Source organism: Condylostylus longicornis, unplaced genomic scaffold, assembly GCF_029603195.1.
Source record: "Condylostylus longicornis isolate FDR11 unplaced genomic scaffold, ASM2960319v2 ptg000100l, whole genome shotgun sequence".
Taxonomy (NCBI): domain Eukaryota; kingdom Metazoa; phylum Arthropoda; class Insecta; order Diptera; family Dolichopodidae; genus Condylostylus; species Condylostylus longicornis.
The window spans coordinates 779487-804976 of record NW_026578068.1 but is presented as its reverse complement, the minus strand read 5'-3'; the positions used below and the strand labels follow the sequence as shown (position 1 = coordinate 804976).

General features: G+C 23.6%; 2 protein-coding genes across 14 annotated transcripts in view; both read right to left on the bottom strand.

Moving 5' to 3' along the window:
* LOC129614023 (NACHT and WD repeat domain-containing protein 2) overlaps positions 1-497 on the bottom strand; it is a 28509-nt gene extending 28012 nt beyond the window's left edge. For all 5 annotated transcript variants that reach the window (XM_055528391.1, XM_055528390.1, XM_055528389.1 and 2 more), the window contains exons 1-2: positions 300-497; positions 120-208 (exon numbers count right to left, since the gene is read on the bottom strand). In XM_055528391.1, the coding sequence (XP_055384366.1) occupies positions 120-208; positions 300-402 (192 nt within the window). In that variant the 5' untranslated portion in view covers positions 403-497. The remainder of the gene's footprint in view (positions 1-119; positions 209-299) is intronic.
* A 6950-nt stretch (positions 498-7447) lies between these two features.
* The window catches only part of LOC129614031 (transcription factor E2f1), a 99069-nt gene continuing 81026 nt past the window's right edge, over positions 7448-25490 (bottom strand). For 6 of the 9 annotated variants that reach the window (XM_055528404.1, XM_055528403.1, XM_055528402.1 and 3 more), the window contains 5 exons: positions 13195-14122; positions 12365-13129; positions 12117-12309; positions 10814-11983; positions 7449-8380 (listed from right to left, as the gene is read on the bottom strand). In XM_055528404.1, the coding sequence (XP_055384379.1) occupies positions 8268-8380; positions 10814-11983; positions 12117-12309; positions 12365-13129; positions 13195-13761 (2808 nt within the window). In that variant the 5' untranslated portion in view covers positions 13762-14122 and the 3' untranslated portion in view covers positions 7449-8267. Of the gene's footprint in view, positions 8381-10813; positions 11984-12116; positions 12310-12364; positions 13130-13194; positions 14123-25490 lie in introns of all 9 variants that reach the window. The other 3 variants (XM_055528409.1, XM_055528408.1, XM_055528407.1) reach the window with 3 other exon arrangements.

Here is a 25490-nt window from a genome sequence, read left to right as displayed (position 1 = left end):
ACAACACTATTTTTATACATTAACTAATTTTATTACATTCGTTTCAGTAATACTTTTTTGTCGGAAAAATCGATTAAAAATTTTGATGTAATCTCTTTTTATTTAGATATTACACTTACTTGAAATTCGAGACCATGTTTTTCACGACAATAATCCTTAATTCGTGGATAACATTTAGCCATTAAAGTATTTCTTTCCATTGTCGTATCTAATTAATTAGAAAAACAAAAATTTGGTTTTTTATGTAATCTGTTACATAATTCAATTATGAGATATTTTAAAAATAAATTTTTTAATACCTGTAAAGGTAGATGATGTAAAAATACGAACAATTTTTGAGCTAACCGGTGGTAGGGACTCTAAAGAGCCCATAAAAATTAAATCAATTGTACGATCATCCATTTTTTATAGTTTTTGTTTTTTTTTTGTATTAAAGAGCTCACTTGGAGCCCTTTTGAAAATTTTTATAAGTATTAAGAAAAATAACAAAATCTGAACTTTACATTGTCGATAACAGAAATAAACTGATTCTTTAATTCAAAATAATAAATTTATATATTTGCAAATTCAGAAGAGCTTTAGGTAAATGTTGTTGATAGGATATTTTTCTAAATAGCATGATTTTGTTTGATCGATTATAACTGAACAACAAATTACATTATATCAAAAAAATTTCGTTTTTTTACTTTACTTATTCTTATTTCTGTAAAAAAATATTTATGGTTATTGTTGTTTTCTGCTGTTTTGGATATTTTATACAAATATAGACAACATAATGAAAAATTATACTTAGAGACTATGCATTCATAGAGTTATGAATAGTTATGGTTATTGATTAAGTTACTTTATGAAATAAAACTAAAATGAGTACTAATATTACTATACGAACTAGAATCAGACTGTAGTAAATATATTATGAATCTTATGTTTCGCATGCAATTCACTTTTGTTTGTAAATATTTTCTAAAGCTTTAACTTAAGAATTTGAAATATGTTTGTATTTGAATAGAACTTTGTTAAATATAGAAACTTTATATTCAAAATTTCCTGTTTCTAAAACTTAGAATAATTTAAACAGATAACAAAATTAAAAATTTTCTAATCCATTAATTGATTCCTTAGACGCTAGCTAAATTTAATTTGAAATCAATCAGAAAAACTTATTACGAATATAAAATTTTTCGGTCTTCTTTTTCAAATTTATCACATTGAAAGTAATGTGAGACGGTAATGTTTTTGATACTCAAACTAGTTTAGATCAAAAATTTCCTGGTCCTAAAATATTTACAAGCTTTCATATTAACTTGTAACAGAGTATCTACGAGTTTAAAATGTTAACCATTCTATTAAATGATGTTGTTTGACCAAAATAGTTCATTCTATCAAATTTATTCTTATTCCACAGATGATTTTCATACATGCTTTTTCAAAAATAATAAGTTTGAATTTAAATCAATTTTGTTGATTATGATAAGCTGTTATATTTAATATGGATTAACATTATACTGCACAATTTCATATTGTTTCTTATACGTTACATTTACTACCAATAAGCCATTAAATACAAATCCTTTCCAAGTAAAAAATTGTTATGATTTTATAATTTTGAAAAGTTATAAGAAATCTATAAATAATAATACAGGTGTATGAAAATAAGTTAAAAATCTTTAATATTTTATTTATTGGAAACGTTTATTATGTACTTTTATACATATATATAGATATGAATATATATTTACTTGGGGTAACTATGTATCCGTGATAAAAGCAACAGGTGATTGTTTGGGTTTTGAAGAACTTTTTTTTATTTGTGTTATACATACTTAATAAAAATAATCAAGGAAAGAAAATTCATTTACAATTGCTTTTGTTTTTTATGCCTTTATATTTATATATTCTATATGTATGTGTACATAAGATTTAATTATAAATAAAATTATAAAATACATAAGTATTGTATGCAAAAAATTTTTAAATGCAGAAAAATTCATTTTTTTTGCGTGTGTTATTGAATAAAAAAGGTCAAAAGGTTAAGTATATTATTCCGATACAAATATTCAAGGTTTTTATAAAAGATTTTCTAATTATACAAATGAAAACAAATACCATTTAAGTGGTACATAATTAAATCTTTTTGAAAAAATATATTATTAAGAGTCTACTTATCATAAATGGATTTTAAATTAACAAGCAGGTAATGATTTTCTTTTATGTAAATATAGAGTTGATATTGGGCTTTTATTTAAATAAATCTCTGTCGGATGTGTGGTTCAAATATACAAGCAAATATAGTGTTAAAAAATTTGCAACATTGTACGCTTGATTTTTAATGTTTTGGGAAACATAATTATTTTTTTTTTAATTGTTTAATAACACTTATTTTAAATTTTTTTCTCATTATATTTCTTTGTTTTTTTTTTTGTTTCTTAAATTAATAAATATGTCTATTTATGATATATCACTGCCTAGTTTTTTTATCCAGTTTATTTTCTGCTTAAATAACCAATTCTTTGGTAATGGATCTATAATGTTGCAATTAATTTCACTTACCTTTTCTCAAGTGATGAGACGCCACTTATTTAAGGGAAAATTCATAGATATATAATAATATATTCAATAAGAATATACACATTCACAAGTTATTTAAATTCTCTTGAAAACTTCAAATTTTGAAAACGGAACTGTTGTGATTCTCAAGTTTGCATTTTTTAAAATTTGTTAAGTTAGCAAGATGCTGCAAACAAATGTTTTCTTCTTTTATTTGAATAATTTACATTTCAGACACCACACAGAATTTCGTTTTTCTTGGGGTACATCTCAATTATATTAAAAATAAAAAATTAATTTGACATTAAACTCTAAAACTTGTCTTGTTCTCTAAAAAAAAAAATTAAGAAGGAAAAAAAGTTATATTATAATAATTATCATTTCGTAAAATTTTTTATTTTTCTATATTTTTATTTCATTCATAAGTATATAATGTTTTATATAAATATATTTATATAATTTTAAATTTAGTTTAATTATTCTTTAAAGATAACTAACAAACAAAAAAGAAAAAGAAAAACTCTTTTATTTTAATAATAGCAATAATAATAAACTTAAAATTTATTATAATTTTATATATAATGTTTATATAGTTAATATATTAATTTAAAATATATATGTTTATATTTCTACATATATGAATTGTAAAAAATACAATAAAAAAGAAAACAATATTTGTTAAATCGTTTTTTATTTCTAATAATTATTTCATTTGTTTTTTTTTTTTTTTACTATTATAAGGGATTTTTCTTTGTGAATTGATTTACTTATGTTCAATTACTTAAATGATTCTGTTTCATATTTGTTATTTTTAATTCTATAACAATTTTTTTCTTTTTGTTTATTTAGAAAATATATTCACATATGAAACCATCCATAAATTTTTTTGTTTTCTATTTTTAATTATTTCTTATTTATTCTTATTTATGTTTATTTTATTTTTTCCTCAATTTGATTTTAATTAGGTTGTTTCCAAAAGCCGTAAACAAGATAGGAAAACATAATTATGTTAAAAAATAAAAGTTAAATAAAATTTAATTAAGTTTTGGATTTTTATTTTAATTTTTCAAACAAAAATTTTGTCCAGAATTACTAAACCAGTTAGTAATATTATTGAATTTTAATAGTTTTCAGCAGAGTAAGCTTCGTCATAAAATTTTAATTTCCATAAAAGAAATTCGTCTATGTGATAACTAATAATTATTATTTATGTATATAATATATTTTCAAATAGTCAAATAAAATATTAATATAATTTCAAATAGTCAAATAAAATAGATTAATAATTAACGTTATGTAATAAGAAATATGTAATGGGTTGTCCAAATTAAATATTTGGTATTTTAGTACAATTCACAGTTCAAAAATTACGAGAATATTTTTTATTTTAATTTTTCCAATAGAAACTTGGAATTGTAGCATTTTTACTAAATAAAAATCAAGTTAAATTATTTGATAATTCTATTTAAATTCTGCTATTCTATTTAAATTGCTTAAACGATTTATTGTTTTTTATTAGATACTAAATTTTGTATTTATTAACTAAATATTTAATTCGATACAAAGATTTTCTCATTTATGGCAGAAACAAAACAATTCATAATCAAAAATCAAATTGCTTAGTTAAAAAAATTCAATTCGTATTTACTTAATTTTTTATCTTGTTTTATCAATTAGAAATATTGAAATATTACAAGATTCAGCTGAACATTTGATAAATTTATTCTTTAATTATTTTCTTCAGATGATAATGATTTCTTGTTTTCCAGTAATTCAAATTTAATTACAATATATTAAAATATATTTGTTTGATATTATAGATTTTTATGTATAAAATGATACTCCTTTATTTTATTATTATTCAATTTATGGACGCCCCAAATTTGTCAATTTTTTTTTTATTTTTGTTTTTATTTTTTACTTTATAAGCATATTTATCATCTTTGTCTTCTTACACACTAAGATATTATTTTTATGTTATTTATATTGATTTTCATTTTCATTATTTCTATTTTACATATTAGAAAATATATATTTTACATTGGTTATTATTGTTTTAATTTATATTTTATTTTTTAAGCGTTGAGATGAATAATAACTTTAATGAAAAAAAAACAAAAAAAAAATTAAATGAAAAAAAAAATATTTCACGTTTAACTAAAATCTCTATAAAAATCGAAATAGAAAAAATAGGTAACGAAGTCTTACGGGGAAAAAGACAAGAAGGTGTATCAGGATTTAAATAATTTTTTATTGTTTAAACCTTATTATAATTGTGAAATTTAATAAATTAACACTTCTTTATATGTATGTTCTTTTGATATTATTTAATATAGTACTAAGGTAACAATTTAAATTTCGAATTATTTTAGCGAATGAATGAGTTTTAAGCTTGAATTTAAAAGGGAAGAGTTCTATAACAATATCTAGTTCGGAATTTGTAAAAACTTTGTAGAGTAAATTCAGAAGCCGATGAAGAAAATATACTTAAATGCATATTAAATTAGGAAAAGGACAAAACGAACACTTAAAAATTTTTTTTTGCTTTATTTTATTTTTTTACAGCATGCCAACATTTAATTAATGTATAATATTTTTTATGCTAAAAATATATTTTTATTTTATTTAAAGAATTAAATTATTTTAATAAAATAGAAAAGAATGTTTATAATCGATTATTGATTTAAAGAAAGGAAAATTTAATACAGCAATTTTTGAAATGATAATTTTAAGAAAATTTTTTATAATTATATAACACGGCTTATACAAATTATGTATAACATGATTACATAATAAATTTTCTTACTAAAAATTTTGACAGAAAGATTAGTCCTCATCCATAAAATTGCATATCTAACTTAAAAGATTTATAATTTTTTTTACTATGACAAGAGCATTAACTGATTTTGAGAAATTTCTACATATAACTGAAAATTTTATTAATTTGTTTATAGTTATACTAAAATCTAAAATAAAATTATATAATTTTGATTCCAAACAAAGACTAGATGTTACAAAAATAATTGACTTAATTTTATTTATTTTTTTTTTACAAATAAATATTCAACTTCTGAAAATACTAATCCAAAAGACATAGATATTTAAACATAGAATTCCTTAAAAAAGTGAATTAACTTAATCATATATTTAATATAATAATTTACATATAAAAGGAACAAATAATAAAAAATTTAATTAAATTTTTGTTACATATTTACAATAAAGAACAAACTTTTGATTTGAAATCAATTTAAAAAAGGTGAAGAAGAAAACTATTGAAATATTGAATTGATTTCTAATTTAGTTTTAAATATTTAAATTACTTTTTTATTGGCCCGATAAAGTTAAAAAACCTGTCGAGCCTAGGCCTCCAAAAATAACTATAATTTCTAAATTTTATTGAATTTGAAGCAATGTTAACATAACAATTTCGAGCAATTTCGGGCATATTTATATATATATTGATATATTTTCTAATAAAAGCCAGTCCATATGTTTTATTGGCTCTGGTGTTGAAACCCATTCAAACCCAATAACTCCATCATATTGAAGGTTAGTTATATTTACGAAAATGTTTACTATCAAGGCATTAATATTAATAAACTATATTTACAAAAAAAAATATTTAAATTTTAAATTTTTAAGTTTCCCCTCAATTTTTTTTTGCTACATATTATTTTAGTTTTAATAAAAAAAAATTTATTTTACCTACAAATTATTGACACGGATTATTTTTCAGATTTTTTTTTTTTTTTTAAATACTATTCCACTAAATCATGTTTATAATTAAAAAAAAAAGAAAAAAAATACAAAAGAGATATAATTTTTTAACTGTTATAATTTTTTAGACTGTTAGTATATTACTTTACATTTTACTTATTTTCTTTTTGTACGTTTACTTGTTACACATTATTTTAATGTAGTTTCTATTAATTTTTGCCTATTAATTATTGAAATATTAACTTTAGTTTCTATCAGAGATATTCATTTCCATTTCAATTGAAATCTTATTTATTTTGATAATAAGCTATATCAGACAATGAATCTGGCCTCATGCGATATATTAAAAAATTTAAGTAGTAACATTTTTGGTTTTTTGTTGTAATTAAAAAAAAAAATTATAATTTCTGAATATCCAACTTAATGTAATAAAGTGCAAATTATAATTGAAAGTTTACAGTTTTTGTTTCGGCAATAATATCTGAAATTCATGAAATTATTTAATATTTTTTAACATCAACAAAATATGTAGCTAAATTTAATAAAAGCTGTAGCACGTGATATCATAATAATAAAAATAAATTTTCCAGCTAGAAATGAATCAGAAAATCACAATAATTTTACTTATTTGTTTTATCGGAATAATGCTCGAAATAAAGATTACATTTATAATATGTTAAATACTTTAATTAATTTCCTTTAAAATTCAGTAATTATTATATTTCATTAATTCAATTACGTTATTAGTATGAATAAATTAACAAACTGAAATTAATATCTCTGTGTGCTTCTTATTATAAAATAGGCTAATTTTTTAAAAGTCTTAATTTTCTTTTTTTAAAATAATTAAAAGATTTTAATTTAAATTCTAAGTCTATTTTTTATTATTTTTATTCAATGATCTCTTGTAAAATTTATTTTTCCGATTATTTGGGCTTCTAACTCAGTTTATTTATTTATATTTTTTTGTTAAAGAATTTGTTAAATATTCTTTTTTAGAAAACTAATTTACTATGACTTTTGTTTTTTTTTCTTTTGAATTCTTTGTAATTAAATTTATTTTTACTTCTTTTTATATATGTTTATATATTTATATATATAAATATATTTAAATTGTTTTGAATCAGTAATATATTATTTCTTTTGTTTGTAATATTATTATTATTTCTCAATATTATTAATTAATTTAATTAAATATTTTAATGACTTGACTATGTTCTTAAATAAATTTTACAATAAAAATTAAAAAAAAAAAAACATTTCCATAAAATAATATTATGTATATTTAATATATTACATAAATTATGTTTAAGGAGTTTTTTTTTTAAATACGTATATAAATTTTATATAAATCATATGTATAAATTTTATTTTAAAATAAAATTGTAGCTCCCAATGACCCTCCCCCTTCTTGCTTCATTTTAATTTTATTTTTTTATGTTTATAATTTCAATTAATAAAGTTTAACAAATTTAATATGTGTATGTGATTTTGCATATAATATAATTCTGAAAAATAATCATTGATGGAATTCGAAAAAATGTAGAAATTTTAGAAAAGACGATTAAGGTCCTTTTATATGCTGGTTTTTATCACAGTGTTTAATATTGTACTCAAACAATTAAAAACTGATCTGAGCTTACAATAACCACTCCAAATTGCATTCTTTTAGGATGGTATAATATTTAAATCCATTACAGAAAGAAAAACAAACAAATTTTAATTTCTTTATATTTAAAATTAAATTTTCTTGTTTTTACTTAAGCGTATTTTAAATTTTTAATTTTTTAAAGAAATCAAAATTTGTTCCTCGTTTCTTTCATGTGTCATATACTTAAAAACCAGCTGATGGAATTAAGAATTGTGTTCTTGTGAAATTAGTAATTAAATATGCAAAACATGAAATTGCGAATTTCCCTTTTCTCAGTTTCATTGCTTATTTTCTGCACTTTTACATTGTGCCTGGTCGCACAACATTCTTTTTAGTTAAAGTGTTGTTTTTACAGATCAAAATCAAACAGGTCACATATTCCTTCAGTTTGTCCCAATGAGAAATTATAATGGTCATCAAGTGGTGGTTCAATAGATAAGAACGGTGATAAGTCATCAAAATCTGAAATTTACAAGAAAAAAATAAAAAAAAAATGTTATAAGTTAATCACATTTATCAAATATTTTTGTAATATTAATTAGAATTTTTTATTTAAAATACATTGTTTTATATCACAATACACATGAAATATATAATGAAACGGTAATATATTAAAATAGTGTATTAAAATTATTTTTTTTTTTACAATATTTCAGAAAAAAAAATGTTTTTTTTTAATGTGTGCAATAATTAATTCACATCAGAGCTGAATCTCATGGTGCTACAATTTTTAAAAAAAATATAATTTTTATTTAATTCTCACATGCAGACCCACAAGATTACAGTCCCGAAATGAATTTGAAAACAAATCCCTTGATGAACCATTATATTACACATAAATATATTAAATTATACTGCATTTAGTATTATTCTTTATTTTTACATTTGATAATTTACCGATGCATAATTATTAGTTTCATAGTTAAAAGCACTTTAAAGTTTAGCAAAAAAATTATTTAAAATAACTATATTTGTAATAGCAAAAGCTTCTAAATAATAATATATAACAATTAGAGTGCTCATATACTGTCTTGATATTTTATATATAATCATCAATTTTAATTACTGTTTTGGCAAATGTAATGAAAAAACTTATGTTCAATTATTCGACTTTGGTAAATTTAGAACTTCAAAAGAAAGCCTTTTCATTTAAGAAATGATTTGTTTTATGTAAATATGTTTTATAAAAATATTTAATTTGAATACTAAGGAGTAAAGGACAAATTTTATTGCAACAATACTCAAACAATTTAATAATAAAAGTAAATTTTCAATTATTTAGAAGTTAACACTTTTTCAAGTTATCAATTTGAATTACTAAAAATTCTCATTACTAAAAATTTTATTTGAATATTTTACTAAAAAATATTTTAATTTTAAAACACTTAAACATAATATTCATTTTTGTCAAATAAATTATCAAATATTTTTACTTCCTGAGCAATTAATGTCCTCGCAGTATATGAACTTTTGTATTTTTGTTATAATTGGTAAAATATTTATTGAAACACAAAGCACTTATCTGTAATTCAATTTCATTATTTTAATTTTATAATTATCTTAATAATTTTACATACATATATCAATGTATAATTGTGTATTTATTATCTTAAAATGAATCAGCTAAAAATATAAAAATTTTATTAGTTTAAATATTTTTTTTTTAATATTAATATGTACATATGATATTTTTGTGCACTACGTTGATGTAATAGGACGTCACAATACAATATGAAAACATTTAAATTATTTAACCACCATTAATATAACTAACTTCACCACTATTTTTATACTTAATTATTAAATATTTATATATTATTGTCTATTCTGTTTCCTTTGAATTGATGCAATGTATGATGATATATAAAAATCGCCAAGCAAGAACTCAGACTGTGATGCGATTTCAAACATTTAAATTTTTTCTGTCATTCTACCTCAATTTTTCGGTCTCAATATTTAAGACAAAATAAATTTGAATAGAAGTTTATTGAAAAAATTTACATTGAAAAAATTTAACGCAGTCACAATCAGAGTTCCCGCTCGGCAATTTTAATCCATTTTCCCACCACTTATTAAAAAAATTTTAAAATCACCAAATTTTTCAGAAAAATAAAAGTTCCTTTTTTAATTTTGTTAATTTTGGGTAATAAAATTAAAATACCAAACAAAATGCATAAAAAAATTTACATAAATTTTAAAAAGCTTAAGGATTAAATAAAGAAATCAAGCATAAATTTGTTAAATCAATCAAACTGTGATTTTTAAAACCAAAAGTGTGTACATAAAATATGTACTTTATTTGACAATTATTCAAAAAATAATGTGACGAAGTTTTATTTTATCAATCAGAGCTGTTTTCTTTGTCAAACCTCGTTAAAAGAGTGATTGAGTAGAAAACACAATAAATAACATGTTACATTACAAGTACAAATATGGAAATCTGTGTGTTTATACTTAATTTTTATAAATGTTATAATAAACTTTATACTATACTTAAGTATAGGAACAAGAATAAAAAAAAAAACGAATATTTTCTATAAAAAATTGCAAAGAAAATGTTTCTAGAGGAGGGAGATGGAAAATGTTTTAGAGTTAAAATAACTTTCAGTAATTTGAAATTAATTTTGCAAGTTAAAAAATAATGTAAAAATAGTCGTTCAATACAAGACAAATATATTCATTTTACATATACATGAATATAGATGCGACTTTATTAAAATTGATTGTAACGCATCACAGTTTTGTACTAAAAAATTAAATAAAAATAAAAATAATGTAAATGCAAATTTGAAAATAAAATAAATAGCGATCACCAATAATAGCAAATAACATAAATAAATTTTAATAAATTTTAACAAAAATAATAAAAAAAACTAAAAATAAACAATAACTCACAACTTTGATCAACATTATTTGAAGGCAATATATTTGGACTAAGATTAATTGAACCATAAATTAATGTATTTCGAACACCTTTATTTGTTGGAATTTGCCTATGATTGTTTTGTAAATTTGTACCATCTGAATTATCATCCCTATTTGATGAATCTGTTTCGGTTGTTTCTATTGTAGTTGATTCTTCTTGGTTTTGATGATTATTATCACCACTATTAATATTGGTATTTAAATCAACAGCAAATGATAAACTACTGCTCATTGAAACGTCATGTTTAAGGCCATTATTTACATCATTACAACTATCCGTAGAGGACGATGAATTTGTTCTGACTGATGCTTTATTAGTATTTATGTTACAGCTAGTATCAGTACTACTACTATTGTTATTATTATTCCTACTATTATTATTATTATTATTATTATTATTATTATTATTATTAGTATTATTATTACCGCGATTATTAATATGATTATTGCTATTATTATTATTATTATTATTATTATTATTATTATTATTATTATTATTAATATTAATATTATTACTATTACTGATTAAATTAATATTTGATTGTTGAATTATCGAAGATATTGTTGGATCAATTGGTTCCGATTTAATAATTTTTGTGGTTGAACCAGTCGTTGAATATAAGTTCTGTATACGATTGTTACTTATATCTAAAAGATCAATTTGATCTTGTGTTATAACTGGCTTTGATGTTGTTGGGAATATTGATTCTGTAGCTATCGATTTAATCAATGTATTTTCATCGGTAGCATCATTTCTATTACTATTCTCAATATTACTAATATTATTATTACTTATATTATTATTAATTCCAGGTACAATAGATGATGATGTTGATGATATTGCTGCTGCGGGCAACAACGTTGATGTTGACGAATTTGATACAAAATTGGATTCTGATATTGTTGTAACAGAAGATGTTGATATTTGTTTGTTATTTTCTGATTTAATAAAACGATGGTGTTGAAATTGTGCTGTTGAGGTTGTAGCAGTTTCAGTTTGGTGTAAATAACTTTCTAACGATGTTTCAGGATCTGGTTTTGGTGTAAAATTATCTATGTGTATTGGACTATTTGCTGCTGCATCTTCAATTGATTTATTTAAGTTTCGTTGTGCCGAACGGATTGGATATGTCAAACCTGCTGGACAGAATTAATTTAGTACATAAACTTATAAATTTTTTAAATTTTTATTTGAAATTGAACTACTAAGTCATTGAGAATATATTCATGTTTTTATTTTATAAAAGGTACATTAAATTACAACTTATCTTACCTGTTCTGTTCTTTTTGGTACTTTCTAAAACTGGCGCTAAAAGTGGTTGAATATCATTAAATAATGGATCATTAGGCAGTTTATTTTGAATTGGTGAAGTTTGCGGACTAGAATCAGTGCACAAAAATACATTTATTTCACCATTGTTTTCAGCTTTTAAATGTATTTCACGCGGAACTTTTGTATCTGGTAGCTAAAACAACAATAATTGAAAAATATTTTTGATTTTGAATATAGGTAAAATTTACCTCTAATTTAGTATCTTGTGGTGCCTTAACAACAATAACAATTTGATCTTTAAAAATGTCAACATTTCTCAGATCCTGTTGCGTAACATACGCATGACTATTAATATCTTTTAATTCACTACGTATTTGATCTATTAAATTATCTATTTGATTTTCTTTTTGCTCGAGTCTTTCACTCTCTAATTGCATCCGCCTTGAAGTTTCTAAACTCATCAATGAATTGCCACATTTCCATTGAATGTTATTTTTAGCTTTTTTCTCCAATATTCCAATACCTTCTAAAACATTTGTTATGTCATATATGCGACGCTTTTGTACTTCCAATTTTTTTGATGCAAGATTTAAATCAACTGTACCATCATCAGATTCTTGTAATAAATCAATAAATTTTTTTGTTAAAATGCCTAAGGATGTGTCAGCGCGTGTTCCAGCAGCTGATGACGTATCCGGTGGCCTTTTTTTACCTGAATGTGGTGTTGATGTTGCTGTTGTACCTGAATGATGATTGTTATTATTACTATTATGATTTGAAGATGAAAATGATGATAATGATGAATGTGAAGTTGTTGGCGTTGACGTTCCTGACGCTATAGATGATGACGACTCTGATTTAATATATTGAAAATTACCAGATGCTGACTGATGTTGTTGACTTGACTGTTGCTGCTGTTGACTAAAACTGTTTATTATTGACGAACTTTTAAACAATTTAACTGGAACTGGAGACGATGAGCTTTCATTCAACGGTAAACGTCGCTTTACTTGCTGTAAAAGAATATTTGGTTAAAAACTGGATAAATATTCGTTTAAAATATTAATTTTTAAATTACTTTATAATATGCTGTAATATTTTGATCATTTTTATTTACAGATGTTGTATATTTTCCGGTCATATTATGATAATTGGGTTGACCTGACGAAGAATTGCCACTGTTTACAATACTACCATCATGACCAGGAATAGATGGTTGTGGTGTCGCCCCGTAACCATGATCCAACAAATGTGAATTAAATTTTGCTGGATAATTGATGTTTGTATTATTTGTTGTTATAACTGGTGGTGTTGAATACCCAGCTGTTGAGCTTTCAATTTTATAATCATGATCATTATTTCCATTATTATTAATATTACTGCTATGCGACATTTTAACCGGTTGCAATTCAATTAAATTTGATGATGAAAAATATGTTGGAATTTTTGAATTTTGTACAACTGCGGCTGTACCACTCATAGGCGTTGTTGACGAACCCGATGTTATTATACCGGTGGATGCAACTTCTGAATAAGATAATTTTCGTATTGCAGAACTTCTGGCAGTTGATGAAGATGTAGAAATTTGTTGTTGTTGATTACCATTCGCATTGTAATTGGTTGTATTGTAACAACGACTTGACATATTTTTTTTTATTTATTAAAATTAAAAAAAAAATTGTGATGCAATTTTTTTTTTTTTTTGATTTTTAAAAAATTAATTTTGTTTTCGAATGTTATTCTATTTAACTTCTACATTGAAGAACAATTTTGAATTTTTTTTTTTATTTGGATAAAGTAAAGAAATTTTTAATTCCTTTAATTTTATACTTTATTAAACAGTTTTAAGTCTAATTTAGTTATTAATAAATTAAAAAAAAAAGTTGAAATTAAAAAAAAAACAAGAACAAAATTGCAAAATATTTGCAAAAATTAAAATTTTGCGCTGTGTTATCGTGTCATTTATCTTAACTTATTAACTAGATTAGCACCGATAGATTCCATATCTGAAAAGAGAAAAAAAAAATAGTTAATTTAAGTTCAAAAATTAATAAGAAAAAATATATTTTTTCATCAAAGCATATTTAAAATATTATTAATAAATACTTTGAAATTGGTGATTGTTATTCTCGCAAAACGAACCAAGGGTATGGAATAGAAATCAAACGAACCAAGGGTGTGGAATAGAAAAATTTTTTCGAAAAAAATAATTCGATAGTTTAATTAACACCATTTTATTATATTTGGAAGTAGAAAGTTGAAAAAGTTTTGCTATCGTAAAGTTTTAGACTTAAATAAGAAATGCATGTATACTTATAGGAATTAGGAGAAAACTTTTAGTACGACCTGTTTTCATTTCATTTGTAATTTCAAATCAGGAAGTGAATCATATGAAATAGGACCACATTTTTCCAAATTTGAACAATTTCATGAAAAAAAAACAGTGATTTTATTTGATATCTTATTAGTTGCATGAAAGTGAAATGTTTTCCTCTTGTATTTTTTTATTGAAATTAAATAATAGAAATTTATTTGAAATTCGGTAAAAACATTTTTTTAACATTATTTATCATGGCGCCCGTACCATTACCATTACTGGTGTCTGCACTTAATTCTTGTTTTTTTGATCAAGTTACACATTTTGAATTAAATTAACATCTTCAATATTTATAACATAATTTACGAATATAAAGAGAAAAAGTGAAAATCCTGAAGAATAAAAAGTAGTTGTTGTTCACTTTATATCATAAATGAAATATAATATTTTGTCATAAGTATTCAGTATAGTAAGAAAGACATGAAGTAAAATATATGTCAGACAATGTAAGTTTTTAATATGTTGTTCTAAGATCCAGATCTTAAAATAAGATAAAATACTGTTAAACCATAAAAAATAAAAAATGTATTTTGTTTCTAGAATGAAAGTTAAATTTAATAGGTATATGGTTAAATAAATTAAAGCGCTGTTACGAAAAGACTACGGAATTAACAAAAAAATAAAAATACACAAAAAAACTTAAAGGTTTTCAAGTATGTATGTATGTATGTATAGCGTGATCAAAGACTTCAACATGCGTAAATATAAAGCGTAAATTAGTAATTAAACTCGCTATTCCCTATGAAATCGTATAAGATTATTTCTAAATAAAATTTTATTACGTCATTTAATTGAAAGAAGATATAAAATATCACTTTTTAGTAGCTTTATTTACGGATAAACTATCAAAATATTTTTGCTTAAATGGTAAAAACCCTACCCACCAAATTGAATATTAAACTCGACCCCAAGTACTGCGCGACAAAATATTAAAATACATGCATATGTATGCGCTCCATTAAATACAAATTTTTCTGAAGACAGGTAAATTAGGCGCCCATACCATTTTAAAAACATATGCTGATACAGAAAAATAATTGTTTTTTTTTTTAAATATTTTTTCTTATTTTTATTCTTCTTAAAAATTAAATAGGAATCACATGATAAAAAGACCCAAAGGATTTAGTAATACGAAACTAAAACAATTGCTTACAATTTTCTGCTTGAAAAAAAAATAGAATTTGCAAAAGAAATAACAAATAATAAGAAAAAAATTAATTCATCAAGCAAAATTTCTGCGGGTAGGAGCCGTTCTGGTATGTAATTTAAAAATTTAAATTCAAATATTAATTGAAGCTAAAGTTCTGAAGTCAATTAAGCAATAAAAATAATAAATTCGATTTGGAATGCTAATCAAAAGTTAATACGAATAAAATTGGAAATGATTCTAAAATGAAATGTCATTTAATTATCTTTTAAGTCTTTTATTATAAATTTTTTTTACAAAATGATTAACAAGAACATCTTATCAATTTGAACAAAAAAAAACAATTCGATAAATGACCCACAAATTGACTGAATCATTGAAAGAATTGAATTGGATTCATTTGACTGCACAAAATTAAACTCATTAATTTTCAATATTGATGAATTAATTAATTTGCAATACTTCGTAATTTATATTACAAATTTAAATAATTTTCAATTTCAAGAGCATAACTTTTGGTGTTAACTTTGCCGAAGTATCCATTTTAATCATTCATAAAAAAGACAGTGCTTTGCTGCTTTATGCATTTGCAATTTATTAAATTTTTCATAATAATTGTGTAACGCAAAAAATTATTCATATTTAAATATTAATAATTTTTATTGTAAATTGTAAAGGATACTTAGGAAAATAGTGAATTCCAAATTTCAACAATAAATGAAATCTTAATATAAAAGAAGTTAATCATAAACGGAATACCAATGTTCAATTACAAATTTTAATAAGCAATTCAAATAATTTCCCGCTCTTTAATTTTATTTATTTTTTATTTTGCATAAACCGTACAATGACATGTTTACATTTTTAAAAACTTTACGTTTTCATTTATTCATTAGCTATTCGAGGTGGTTGAATTGAATGAAAAAAGCGAACAATAACCGCGAATAAAAATGTTTAAATGAGTTTTGACTCAAAACAAAAATTTAAGCAAAAAAAAAAAAAACAAAAAAAAAACGTTAAACTCGGGATTTTAGTTGACCGCATATTTTTGTGCATGTTTTGCTTTTGTTTTCCTCCCCATTTTCATTTCATTATCATATCTAATTATGTTGTTCTGGGTTTTGGGGCTATTTATGCCTCTCCTTTAATTTTTTTTCTGTTTTTCATTTTAATTTTTATTGCGAATTTTGGCTTTACTTTTTTACGTTGCTGTTGTTTTTTCATTCTTCTTTTAATTTAAAATTGTTTTTTTCACAATTAGTATGTATGTGACGGAACCATATTTAACATTAAGTGTGTTACTTTTAACTTGAAAACTTGATATTTTCATTATTTGGAATAAAAAACGGCGCTTAAATGTTGCTGAATTTTGCGGTGTAATTTTAGAATATTGGAATTCTAATTAATTTTAAAAAATTTATAATACTTTCAGGGAGCAAATTTCATTAAAATAGAAAAGAAAAAATTTAACATATGTAAGTGTATGTACAAGTTAAAAATTTATTAGGGTCACGATTATGATGAAATCAAAATGTAAATTCGTAACAGAAGTTTGTAAAAAAAAAAAAAATTATTCATAAAACTGTTCGTGTAGGTTCACATAATATCTATAAAGTTTCATAATTCATTGGGCGCCACAATAATTTCACTTTTTATCTTCTCTTCTCTTATTTCATTTCAATTTTATAATTTCTTAAATGATACACTAATCATACAAAAGTATGTACATATGTATGTATGTGTAAATATAAACACATGTTTGTAAATCACTACTCATCTATGAGTATGATATTAACGTATAATATTAAGAGGCATTAACGAACAAATTATTTACATACCATAAAGTATTTATACATAATATGTACACATTATTCCATTCAGATTAGATCCGAGTAAGCACATCGCACAATGGCACACATAAGGTTTAGTAATAAGCATACGTACTTACATTTATATATTATGATTTTGTGTGAAAACGTGTGGATTATATTTGGCTTCATTATTTAATTATTGATAAGAGAAATAGTAATAATCTTACAAAAATTTAAGTAAATAAGTATTTATAGTTCGTAAATTTCAATTTTAAAGTAATGTCAATTCACAATTTTATTGAACGATTATGAATTTTTAAGAAGGCATACATAAAGAAAAGAAATTCGTACTCAAGGAATACGGTCCCTCTACCTGACCTATGGTGCAGTGGTTATTGCATTGGTCCTTTAACAGAAGGGTCTCTGGTTCAAAGAGCCCAGTCAGGTCACTATAAAAATTATATTCAATATTATATAGCTTTATACACATCTCTCTAGAAAACTTTATTCCAAAAAAAAAACATACTTCAAATCGAATAAAAAGGAAATACATACCAACAAGGTAATTTCAATTAAGTTAATATTTTTGTTTCAGGACTTCCAATTGAAATGTGAAGAAGAGTAAGATATTTCAGTAGCCTGTATACATAGACTAAAAAAACGTTTCTTCAAATCACACGAGCATTTAGCATTATCGATATTATGTTTAAAAATGAATCATGCATATGTATATATGTAAATATACATATACTAACATTAAGTATGTATATAAAATATCAAAATTTTTATTTTAAAACCCTCATGCAGGAAATTATTGTTATAACATTTTTTTTTCTATTGTTCTGAATGTGTCATTAACATTCAAAGACCACCACATGATTATACTTATAAAAATATAAAATAAAATTCAATTACTTATTTCATGTTTATATCTTACATATTGAATAAGTAAATAAGTAATTACTTGATTTCATTCAATTTACTTTAATGTAAATATACCCGATATGAGTACATACACGCAAAAGGAGAAGAATGCAGATGAGTATAATTTTTATTGGCAATGTAAAAAAAATGTAATTTAAATAATTATAAACCGCATCTTTCTCTCATTTATGCCACTTACATTGAATTCTTTTATAATTTACATAAAAAAGTCTTTGAAAATTACTTAAAAAAAAACAGAAATTCTTTGTTAACCGCACAATTCTTAGCCTTTTCCCTAGTTGCCCTTTTTTTCTTAACATATTTTTCTGTTTAAGGATTTAAGAATGGATTAAATTACATTCATTCATTTTTAATTTAAAAAAAAAGAAAAAAAATAAGGAGCCTAAACTTATTTAAGTAAAAATCATATCCCCCCAAAATACAAAGAAATACACGTATATACTTAACTAAATAAGTGTTTTTAGAAAATGTCAATATTATATGAGGCGCTCAGTGCATTAGTGGCCTATCGAACATTTTTTGCAAAAATGAGTTATTATGTTTAACAGAGCATTAACGGTTCTTAGTTTAACTCCTCTTTTCATTCTGTTTTGACCTAAATTCGATTTTGCCTTATAAAAATTTTCTTAACAATTAAATATTTATTGACTGAAATAAAAGATATTTTAGAAATAATTACAAAATAATTCAAGAAATTAAGCATATTCAAAATAATTTGTATTAGAGATGATTGTATTAAAGTTAAAGCATTTATGCTTGTTGTGTCTCATCAAAATTTTTAAAAAAATTATAATTAGAAATTCGAAAATTACTTGAAAGAAAATTCTTTTTTACCTATGTATTTTAGAAAAATTAAGAGAACAAAATTGAACAATTGTTTGTAAAAATTTAAAATAAAACTTATAATCAAGTATAAATTGTCCCAATGAATATTTGCTTGAAATTATTTTTCTATTCATCCAAAAAATTCTTCTCCTTTTAAATGTGTTCATTGAAAATAATGCAAGTAGCCCTCCCAAAAATATTTAAATGTAATTCAATGAACGGGTTATACACAAATAAAAAATTCAGAAGAAATATAATACAAAATAACGTGATAATGTGAAATTCTTGAAAAAATAAGTAATTTAATATCATTTAAAAAGAATAGAATTTGGAGTTGCTCAACTTTAATAAGAAGTTTTTTTTTTATTATTATGGTATGACTTAAATGAAGAAGATCGAAGAAACTACTGTTTGTTTTGCCTAAAAATAAATTTATTATAAAACGATGATACACATTAATTATCCCTTTCTCAAAAAAAAAAAAAACAAAAAACAAAACAAACAACAAAAATAAATAGAAAACGGTTAATTTTTCTTTTGCGGTTTTACGGGTTTTGAATATTATTTTAAGTTTAGAACATATTTGTCCGTTTACAAAAAAGCAAATTTCCTATTAATAAATTTGACTCGTAAATACATATGTAAAATAATCTTAAATTTTTATGGTGTGATTACAAATTCTTTCATTACTTTTGTGGTCTTTCAAAATTAATAGTGTAAAATTGGTTTATTCAATAAGCCCATAAAACATCTCAAACTATTAAAGACATTTAAAATTATAAGAATTTTACGGATATAAAATCAAATTTTATCTATAAATCCAAATATGAATCAATAAATTTAAGAAAATGCCCAATATTTTGCAATATTATAAAAAAATATTCGAAAATTTTGATTTTAACATAAACTAATTTATTATAGTTACGAAAAGTGATCTAATTTGAAAAAATTAATTTCACTTTGCTTATTCGCGAATTCTTTCTTTTCGGCTAAAGAAAATTTGGTTTTATTAAAGGCAAACAATAAACTAATATAAACAATAATAGCAAATCATAAAAAAAAAGCTAATATTATGTTAAACTGTAAAAATTTGCACTTTCGAGCAAAATATATTTTCTAAAGCGTCTTGTTAGCATTCAATTAAAGTTTCAAGTTCTAATAGTATCCAATTAACATTTTTGTTAGGCCGGATTTATGCATATATTTCTTAAAAAAATCTTTGTTGAATCTAAAAGCTTCAGTCTTTTATATTATGAAAAATGCATGAGAAATTGAGAAAATTCTCTAAGACTCAATTTCTTCATTCAAAGAGAGGATAAAAAATAAATTAAAAATAAGAACATTTTTTTTTCGTTGAAGCTCTTAATAAAAATAAAAATTCAAATTGTTGATAATTTTTCTTTAACCCTTCTGAAATATCTAAAAATCGATCAAAAACTGAAAATATTGAGTTTCATTGCAACAAAAAAAAAATAACTACCATAAGTTTGTTTTATCCTTTTGTATATATGTACTTATGTAGGTATATATTTACATATAGGTACACATTATACACTGCAGAAATATTCTTTTTTTTTTGGCAAATTTTATATAAGAATACAAATATAATATACGAGGGTGACTATTTATATTTCGGGTCCTGGCAATACTAGTGCTGCCAGGTGCAATCTGACACTTCCATTGGAAAGTTTGACATTTTTTAGGACAACTTCACTCAGAACATTTTGTCATTCGAGCGCGAATTGTTTTGTTTACAGTGACTTGAAAAATTCATCTCGGTCAAAAAATGGAATTGTCCCGTGAAAATTTTCGTGCGATGATTTTTTACGATTTTCGGCGCGGATTATCGAGACAAGAGTGTCTCGATCAACTTGTTTCGACTTTTGGTGATGAAGCACCATCAAAAACCACTGTAAATCGCTGGTACCAAGAGTTTGGTTTCGGACGCCGTTCGCTCCAGGATGAATTTCGTGTGAGATTGAGGCATCCTTGGGCATTAGTTCCACCAGCGTACATAAGATATTGCATGAACATCTTGCCGTGAAAAAGGTGTGTTGTCGATGGATCCCAAAAAATTTGACGATTGCACAAAAGAAGGCTCGTGTCGATTGGAGCAAAGAAATGTTGAAAAAATTCAATCGCGGTGCGTCAAAAGACGTTTATAAGATAGTCACAGGTGATGAATCATGGATCTATGCATATGAGCCCGAAACGAAACAGCAATCGACCGTATGGGTGTTCCAAGACGAGCCAAATCCAACAAAAGTTGTTCGTGGAAGAAGCACATCGAAGCAAATGATCGCGTTTTTTTTTGGTATAACCGGTCATGTGGCCACAGTACCTTTAGTGGAACGTAGGACGGTCAATTCTGAATGGTACACCACCATCTGTTTGCCGAAAGTTTTCGAAGAAATAAGGAAAACAAACAAGCGCCGGCGAATCATTCTTCATCATGACAATGCAAGCTCTGACAAATCAGCTGAAACAATGGACTATTTGAGCACTCAAAATGTCGAATTGATGGGTCATCCGACGTACAGTCCTGATTTAGCACCCAATGACTTCTTCTTATTCCCTCACATCAAAAAAAAAATGCGTGGACAACGATTTTCAACACCTGAAGAAGCAGTCGATGCGTTCAAAAACCATGTTTTGGAGGTGTCTCAATCGGAGTGGAAAAAGTGCTACGAAAATTGGTTTCAGCGCATGCAAAAGTGTATTGATCTTCATGGGGAATATTTTGAAAAACAATAAAACCATTTCCAATGATAAATGTTTGTTTTTTATTGCTAGACCCGAAATATAAATAGTGACCCTCGTACATTATAAAGTTAAGATCTCCGCTATAGTAATTAGTTGTCAAAAAGATTTACTATTGATACGGTTTCAATTATCTGAAAATTTAAATATACTTATTTTTTTTTTTTGACGAATTCCTATTACTAATATGAAGAATTCTAATCTAATTTCTAAAGAAATTGAGTGAAATCTAAGGTAATTAAAATTTAATTAATATTTGTACTAATTTACGCGTTTCGCATTTAGGATATATTGGTGCAAAGGAAAATAAATAATTAATGGGGGATGGTACGATTTATAGTAATTTATATGGTTCAATATAATAGAAACTTTACTAAAATTAAAATACATCTTTATTGGAACCTTTGAATGACTTTAGAATATCTGAATTGTTCTATTTTGTCTGAACATAAAGTGTGGTTTGCGGGAAATTATGTATTCATATTATTGAACGTAAATTGGATCGTTAATTTACAATTTAGCTTCTTTCTAGATTTTTGATTGAAAAATTCTATAAAAACGTTTTTTTTTTAATTTAATGTATTTAAAAGTCACATACATAGTTCATAATGTTTACATACCATAGAATAAGAAATTTAATATAATCTAATAATTAATACCATCAAGTATACATTTTGAACATATACAAACATATAGACGTGCTTAAATTTTAGTATTAGTATTTAAGTTAGTATTAAAGAAACTGTTCCAGTTCATTAAAATTTTAAATCGTAATTCATTGCAAGTACAAAATCCAGAACTTGTTATTAGAGTAATAAAAAAAATGTGGTTTCCAAATAATTTTTTAGAATAAGAATTGATAACATTTCTGTAGTTTCAATCCTTGGTTATCATTATTGACAATAAGTTACGATTTTATGCAATCAGTTATTAAAAACAAAAAAAAAAACTTGGTTTTTCTTCCAAAATTTTATGATCAAATTTCTTGTTTTTTTTTTTCAGTTCACAGTTCATTACCATATTTAACATAAAAAGGAAAAAAATTAAAATCTTTTCAAAATTCATAATAAAAAAAAAAAAATCAAAAATTTAAAAAAGGTATATACCATCAAAATTCCCTATTCCAATTTGGGTTACAACGAAAACAAAAAATTTTCATTCTTTTTTTCTTTATGATAGTATTTGTGCATCCTTTGTTATAAAATGTAAAAGAACATACAAAGTAAATATAGTCCTTAGCACAATTTATGACTTATATATTAAATGTCCTTTTATTTCTGACTTATTTTTTGCTATTTTTTCTTGTTTTTCTTATTAAACAAAAGAAGGATTTCTTTTACTTTTATTTTTGTTTTTATTTTGTTCTTATTATAACAGTTTTTATTCCTTAATTCCACTTATAATACAATATGTACACATGCAAACCGAAAACAAAATTGTCAATGCATTCCGGTACACAAATATGTTTGTATGCATGTTAAATTTTTTAAATTGTCATATACATAATATATGTATGTATCGTAGAACATTTAGAAACGATTTTTAATACTAATGGCGATGTAAGTATGTATGTATTTGGGTATATGTGAACCATTAAAAAATAATTTCACAGAAATCATAGGAAAAGTTTCTTTCTTTTACTCTCCGACAGGAAAACAATCAAAAATTATTTTTATTTTTTGGGTCCTATTTTGGAATGACTGATATACATTGGCAAATAATGTAACATACGAAGCAAATGTGCAACAAACGACAAACACAAATTTTTAAATTGAAAATTTCAAAATTTAACGGTTTCAAAAGGATTCTTTTTTTTTTGTTTGTATTTTTGGTTTCTCTGATGCAATATTATAGCATATATAGTATGGAATTAATTTCAAATAAATATTTAGGATGGAAAATTTCAAATATGAATTTTTCATTTTAGTTTAAAAAATTAAGAATAAGTACTCATGTCTGTAGATGTAATAAATATAGAATAACGCATACATAGGCAGAGATACTTTAAAAATTTATGTATATATATATATATATATGTGTGTATATGCATATACTAAAAGGATATACGAATTTATGTTTTGTTCATAAATTCACAGTTAAAAATGTCAGTTAAAATATATTTTTAATTTGAAAAGAAATCTAATTGACGCTTATTTCTTTTCATTCAAATGTCTCTGTTTCTTTTAATTTCATCATGTTATGGTTCAGTTACCATCTGCGCGTTATACGTAAAAAAGTTGTATAATAAAAACAATATACACATACATAAATATACACATATATGAATATTTTAAATGTTATTAACCTGAAATAAAACTAGTTTAAATGTAATAAATTCTAAAATATAGGACCTATTTACTAGCATGTTGTATAACATAATATATATTATGTACATAGTTAAATATGTATATAAATTTTTTTATAAACACAATGTGTTCTTTTATACTGAAGTACATCTTTTAATATGAAAGTATATTACGGTATGCAATGTAATATTTGTAAATAGAGAGAAGTAAAGGAATGTAATTCGTAAATACATAATTCATAATTTTGTTATAAGAGGGTGCAGTCAAAATTCAACAGGATAACAAAAAAAAACTTTTTTTTTTATTAATGATACTTTTAAGGAAACAAAATCTATACCAAATATTCATACATAACAATTGTAAACATTGCGTGCTATCAAGCTATACTAAAATTATATAACAGTTATGTGTATATTAATAAGTAGAATAGGAAAAAAAATTGGATGCCAGGTGATCAAAAAAAAAAACCAATTTCGTGATGAATTGAAGTTATTACCGAATTGTTTGATTGTTAACTGTCTTTTTGTTGCGCTGCAAATATTTTCATTTCGCTGCAATTCCTTAAAAATTTTAAATAAAGTTTACGATACACCAGGTATTATAGCTATAATGCATTCAAATGCAGTTGAAATTTGATTGAAAATTACTTGACATCAATAACCACTTAGGTTTAAGTCGCGATTTGTACTATCAAATATTATTCATTGATTCTGATTTGATTGAACATTCGATTATTAAACGTTTTAAGTCTAAAGGTACGTTCTCATTTCAAAACACCATAGAAAAAATAGTACACCATACAAATCTCATCCACAAATAATATTATATTGTCTAACGAAAAAAAAAACCAATATGCATCCAAATTATTTGTTTATTATTTAAAAAATATGAGGTTGCTACAGAAACTCTATTGGTTGAAGATCGCACTAATGAGAAAAAAAACTTATAGGTTTTGTACCGGCCTTACAATCCTTATAATTAGTTATGTTCTTCTGAAATGCTTTTTGATCGAAAATTTCAATCCTAATGCATCCTATCTATCCCTATCTTCCGCATTCCACCGTTATCGTTCTGGTCCTCCTTTCTTTTGTTTTCCAAAACTCAAATTACTCCTTTCGTGTAATCGTTTTTGGTCGATTAAAACAAAATTTCAAAAATATTTCTAAGACCTTTCATTACATTTTTAGCAATATGGTAACCCTA